We start from the raw sequence: 6,635 nt of genomic DNA, 5'->3' as shown, positions 1-6,635 counted from the left end.
ATATATATATATATCCACAAGTACATCAGATTTCTTTCTTTTTATACTCATGTTGTAAGACAGAGAATTTAGGAAACGTGTTTTAGAGGGAAAAAGCATCAGCTATCTTTTTTTGTATTTAATGTTATGGCTAACTTGGTGATTTCTATTGAACTGTAGCACTATATTGCCAAAGTTGAACAATGTGCCATTTTATTAAATATTCATTATTTATAGTGAAATAATAGAAAGTTTCTTTGCTGTATTTATATAGTCTTAATGACAATAGTTTATTGTTTAATGTAAACTTTTAAAGAAATATAGGACATTATTTTCATATATAGGAATATCGTGTATTTATTTTAAAAATATTTTTATTGAGCTTTTGTACATTTCATACAACAGTTATTAATCAAATTAAGGTCCCTTCCCCAATCCATGCTCTCATACCTCCCACCAGCCCTCATGTAGTCTGCCATACATGTCACGTCCCATCCAGTCAAGCATTTTACCTGATGTCCTTAGGTGCAAGTTCATCTACTGGAGCCTATTCAGCCTAGCTAAAGATCTTAATAGAGTAAACTCTAGTTATCTGAGGACTGGAAAATGTTCAAAGTTTTTAATGGGATATTACATTTAGTCAATATAATATTTTGCATTAGATTCTTTCACTATTCCAGTGAAATCATTGAAATTATTCAGAGGCTAAACAGCAGACTCAGAAACTCTTGTCTTGGGTTAGGTTTCAAACACACAGTTTATCTCCAAAATCATTGTTGTTAACTCACAAATATTGTGTTATTGTATTGCATAGACATGAAAAATAGTCTCAAAATCATGTGCCAATGGGGAAAGAACTTGCAAGCAGTGGAGATAATTTAATTCAGGTCTAGAAGATATGGAATCTTGTCCTCTCCAACAGAATAATGACATTTTAGACATATTTTAAGGGACTCAGCAACATTAAAAAACTCAGATTTATGCACCGTCACGATTTCCAGTCACAACAGTTTACAAATCACTTGTAAACTATGTTTAGCAGTGACATGGTTAAAGTTGTTGCTGTCTCCAATTCAATGGTCCCTGTTGTATGTATCAGGGGATGACTTGCGTATTGGCTAATTTGCTGTAAAATTACTCTTTGCTGAAGACTCCTGGCCACTAGACTCCTGAGGAAGGGAAATGTTCTCTGTCCCTATTTCTTTGTGGGTGAGTTAATAGAGTTTTTTAAAACAAAGGACTAAAGCCATATGCCAAGATTAATATCTGGTAAAAAGTTTGAACTAAGTAATTTTCATAATTGAAAACAAATTATTGGGGATTTCGAGGAACAACAACAAAAAAGATGTTTTATCTTCAGATACCATCGTGGAGCAGGTAGAAGGGTTTCCTAATGAACTTATCAGATATGCGTACTGAAGCAAAGTATGAAATTGGTCGATAGACTAGCAACTCGCCAACAATAGTTTCCATGCCTTAAATGCATCATGATCTGCATGGCCATGAACTTCTAGACATGTAATTCCACGCACCTCCATAGGCATCAACTCAAATTAGGAAAAGTTTAGTGACAGAATGACAATATGGAGTTGCTGACTTGGGGAATAGTCCAATGTCCTTTTCATTCTCTTAAAATAGAGGGTATAAGAAATGTGAAATGAATCAATAAATCTAGGATGGTCAAGGTTAAATGCAATATCTCTATATTCTTGAATAATTATCCTTGAAAAATTACCTTGCATCTTTATAGTATAGGGAAAATAAAGACAAATCAGAATAGTTTTATTTACCTTCTAAATAATAATGTCAGAATATTTTCATTCTGCCATTTTAACTTACCATTATACAATGCTTTGTGATTTATATATGCTGTAGGAATTAGTATTCTAATTCCTTTTTGTTGATCTGAGAAGACTAAAATTAGTATGGTGCTGTAAAAGAAAGTATCTACATGTTGAACTATCATCTATCTATCTATCTGTTTATCTATCTATCATCTAATTTGATATATAGATAGACATATCTAGGTATATAGCTGTATTAAATATATATTCATAAAATTAAGAGAATTATTTTTAGATATGAAAATTCTTTCTTATTGCTTTCTTATTTTACTATGGAAGAAGGCTTCTTGTTCTGAATTCTATAGACATCAGCCTTGAAAAATCCAACATGGCTTTTCTCTATTTCTGTCCTATCCTACCCTAATAGACTGAAAATTTGCTAGCAAGCCAAAAGGGGTGTCTCTCCAAAGGGGGAAATCCATAGTATGTTCTTAACATTTTGTAGAAATATCTCATCTTAAGTCCTAGTTTTCTTCAACTTTATTTTCCCTTGTTTTTATATTGCGGCTAAGAGCCAGAAAGAGATGGCCTGAATTTTCTATCATATTCTTCTTCTTCTTCTTCGTAAAATTAAATCCCTTCACCCAACAAGTATGAATAAATCATTTAAACAACAAAATGACTATATACACTCATAAACTGTCTTCTAGGTAATATCTGAGCATAAAAAACACAGAATGAGCTGGTCCGTGTGTAGGAAATTTTGCTGTCTATATGCATATGTCTTTTCTTTCCAAAGGCAAAGTGAAGCAAAGTCAAGTATTCCACTAAGGATATTTGTTGTACTTATGTCTTTGCATATGCAATCCACAGGCAAATCAAGAAATCTTTTTGTTTATTGAAGGGATATTTTTCTCTAATTTCAAGAAATAAGGCAGGTGCTTATATGAATAGTATCCAATCATATAGAGCTTTGAAAGGCTTTGAATGCCCAATTCATTCCAGTCGATTTCCTAAATTATTTCATTCTCTCTTTCATATTTTCTTCAGCTTCCAACAGCAACATAGTTTAGTACCCATACAGATTGCATTAGTAAAGAATTGGTATTTTTCCAATAAATACTCAGGAACTTCATGGATCATTATTTATTACAATCAATTTGGGGTGCTTAATGATCTATAGTAAAAACATCTGCATTTGTACAGGAATATGCTTCCTGGAATCATCTTAGAGCTTCGTTTTAAGGATAAAATTTTGTGTCTAAAGCAGGCCCTCCCCTCTCTTCCACCTGTTTTAATGGGGCTTTGACAACATTACAGTCAGTGTCTCTACAACAATCCTATACCAGTTGATGGAAGCAGTTCAAACTTTTGTGGGCAGCTAAATTACCTCAAGGCATTACTGAAACTTCAAAGGCTGGAATTCAATTGAGAGAACACTAGGGGTTAAGAGAGACCTGAAATGATACATTTTTACAAGCTCTCATTTATAGTAACAGCACTAAGCCCAGATCACCAGTTTCAGAGTAAATAAAGATTTAGTACAGCAAGGAGTTGGCTCTCAATCTGCAAGGTGACATGAAGTGTTCTTAAGGGACTGAGTTGACTTTGGTGGTCTAAGTTCTCTTGCCACAAATATCCCCTCCTCAAAAAGCTATTCCATGAACTTCCAATATAATTAACAGTCCCTTTCCTTTGATCTGCTTTGTCTACTTTTTGAAGCAATTTTGCTTATAATGGTTATTTTTTCTTTTATATGGGGACTTTGTTATTCTTTCAAATCTCTCACCCCTGCATCTAAAACATTACTTAGTGCAGGTTAATTACTATATAAAATCACAAACATTTAATTAAGAGGTAACAAAGTAAATTACATGGGGAAAACCAGAAATGATAATCATTCAAGAAATCAAAGAAACAGAAATGATGGGCAATTTAATATGTTTGATTTAAGAATAAGTTTTGTAATACCTGGAGTCCATTCATTAACATTTGATGTTTGACTGCAGATATTGACCAAATATTCAGAATACAAAACAGGAGGTGACTTAATTTTATTTTCAGGTTTGCCTCCTCCTTTTACTATACAAATGACAAAATTATAGACTTGAATTCTTAACAAGAGTTTCTTAATTCACAAAAATTAATCTGTCCACAAATGAGAGTTGAGGGGTTTTAAAATGGTACATGTAATATTGCTTTATGCAGTGCTTTAAGGGACGGGCATGTGCAGTGAATCATACTAGTATATTTTCATCTGCAGAAGAAAAAGCATTCATTATGATGATCCTTACTGAATTGCATGGCAAATGAGAGGAACAGATGATATTATTAAGGTAAAATTAATGTAGTTTTAGAAAAAAATGAATCACCAACTAAATACATGATTTAATAAGTTCCCTGAAAGTTGAACCTGTCTTTGTTTGCTCTTTTGTAATACTTTCCTTCAGGATCCTACAGAAACCTTGTTCTGTCCTCTATGATTAGGAAGGAAAGCAAAAATCTTTCAAAGCTAGTTTTGTAGTCAAAATATTAAACTTTGAGTGGATTCAATATAAGGAGTTAAGACATCAAGAAATGAAAGAGAAAAATGGGAACATAGGGCAGAAAAAAGTGTCACGTTCAAATCACTTCCTAGCTCTGAAAATTAGTTTACAAGTGTATTTGAGCCCTTGTTCTTAGAGGAATAAGACACATTTTCATTCTTGTGGGGGGGGGTCATAGTTGAAAATTCTATGTTTCAAAAGCATAGAATGAGATGAACTTTAAGATGTCTAGTCCAAATGAGTAAAGAGGGGCTGAAGAGATGACTCAGTGGTCAAGAATAGTGCAGTTCTTCCAGAGGACCTGATATCAGTTCCCAGAACCTACGCGGCAACTAACAAGTATCTGCAACTCCAGCTCAAGGGGAATCCAATGCCCTCTTCTGGCGTCTGTGGGCACTGCAAGACATGAGTGCGTACACTTCCATACATGCAGCCAGTATACTCATACACAGAAAAAAAATAGTAGGCATAATATTTTAAAAAAAAACAAAATGAGCAAAGAAAACTTCCATTTAAAGAATGGCTCATACTGATGCACCCCCTTAGAGGACTGTCCATGTATGTATAAAAGTCTAAAGTCTTTTTACTTAGTTTAGCATTTCAAATTACATATGCATTTACACTACATTTGTGTGTTCACGTGAGTGAGTTTGCCTGAGGAGGGAATTTCTATCTTCTCTCTTGCTTTAATTATGAAAGAAGAAATATTTGTAAAACCGTCCTCTTAACTAAAATATAGGAGTCTCTAATGAAAGACAGGATAAAGAACTGAACAGGAAGGGAGAACACCTGAATTCTGGCTCCAGGTCTGATGCAACAGCTATGTTAGAGACTTGAATTCACTTCCCCATGTGTACAATGAAGATGTAAATCAATATGTTCTTAGTTCCTTTGTAAGACACACTGCAAGTTCTGATTTAGGGATGACTGTCTCACATAGCTCCTTACTATGTACATAAACTTTCTTCTAATCACTAACCAAATTAATATTTGTTTAAAAAAGACATGTTTGCTTATGAACTAGATGAAAGCTGGGATAATTTTCAGGGCTGATTGTCAGAGAAACATTTTTGAAGAGACTTTGTAATGTACAACTTTCCTGAAGTTCTAACCCACCACCTCATTTGGTCCCAGGCCTTGTGAATACACTTGCTCCTGCAGTCCTTCCACAGAGTCATCATGTCCCATTCCAACCAGTCCAGCACCTCTTTCTTCCTGTCTGGCCTCCCAGGCCTTGAAGCTGTGTATGTATGGTTCTCCATTCCTTTGTGGACCATGTATACTGCCTCTCTGGCAGGGAACATCCTGATCCTGTGGGTGGTGAAGTCAGAGACCTCCCTGCACCAGCCTATGTACTATTTTCTGTCCATGCTAGCAGTGACTGACCTGGGCCTGTCGGCCTCCACGCTTCCCACCATGATCACCATCTATATGCTGGGTGTCAAGGAGGTGGCAGTGGACACGTGCCTGGCCCAGCTCTTCTTCATCCATACTTTCTCAATCATGGAGTCCTCTGTGCTGCTGACTATGGCCTTTGACCGTTTTGTGGCCATCAGTAACCCCTTGCGGTATGGCACCATCCTCACCAACCCCCGGATTGCCAGCTTGGGCCTGGCCATTGTGGTGCGCAGCATTGGTCTCCACATCCCGGCCCCCATCATGCTGCGGAAGCTGCCTTACTGCCAGAAGCGTCAGCTCTCCCACTCCTACTGCCTGCACCCCGATGTCATGAAGCTGGCCTGCACTGACACCCACGTCAACAGCGCCTATGGCCTCTTCGTGGTTCTTTCCACTCTGGGTGTGGACTCGGTGCTCATTGTTCTCTCCTACGGGCTGATCCTCTGCACAGTGCTGTCCATTGCCTCGAAGGCTGAGCGCCTGAAAGCGCTCAACACCTGTGTCTCCCATATCTGTTCTGTGCTGCTCTTCTACACCCCGATGATTGGGCTGTCCATGATCCACCGTTTTGGGAAGTGGGCTTCTCCGTGTAGCCGTGTACTGCTCTCCTATCTGCACTTTCTCACACCTCCAGTGCTCAATCCAGTTGTCTACACCATAAAGACCAAGCAGATCCGGCTGAGGATGCTACACATCTTCCAGTCAGGTGGACCCAGCATCAGGGGTACCCGGGGTCACTAAATCTTTGTTGGGGATGAAAAACACAAGAGACACAGTTTCTTGTCTATGTATTGAGACTCATGGGGGATTTGTTATTGATTGATCACAATTCAGGATCTTTGCAGGTATATAAATAGACACATAGTATTTTTTTGCTAATTAAATCACCTGGTTTCCCTACATGTAAAATCATATTAATAGTACTACG

The 6,635-nt window shown here is 37.0% G+C and overlaps 1 protein-coding gene across 1 annotated transcript; it reads left to right on the top strand.

Moving 5' to 3' along the window:
• The first annotated feature begins 5,488 nt into the window (after positions 1–5,488).
• Positions 5,489–6,448, top strand: LOC103732050 (olfactory receptor 51G2-like). Its single transcript, XM_008830572.1, has one exon. The coding sequence runs from the start codon at positions 5,489–5,491 to the stop codon at positions 6,446–6,448; it is 960 nt and encodes a 319-aa protein (XP_008828794.1).
• The last annotated feature ends 187 nt before the right edge of the window (positions 6,449–6,635 follow it).

This window comes from Nannospalax galili, unplaced genomic scaffold (assembly GCF_000622305.1).
Source record: "Nannospalax galili isolate Female #2095 unplaced genomic scaffold, S.galili_v1.0 scaffold635, whole genome shotgun sequence".
Classification (NCBI taxonomy): Eukaryota; Metazoa; Chordata; class Mammalia; order Rodentia; family Spalacidae; genus Nannospalax; species Nannospalax galili.
This window is presented reverse-complemented; position numbering and strand designations above follow the sequence as displayed.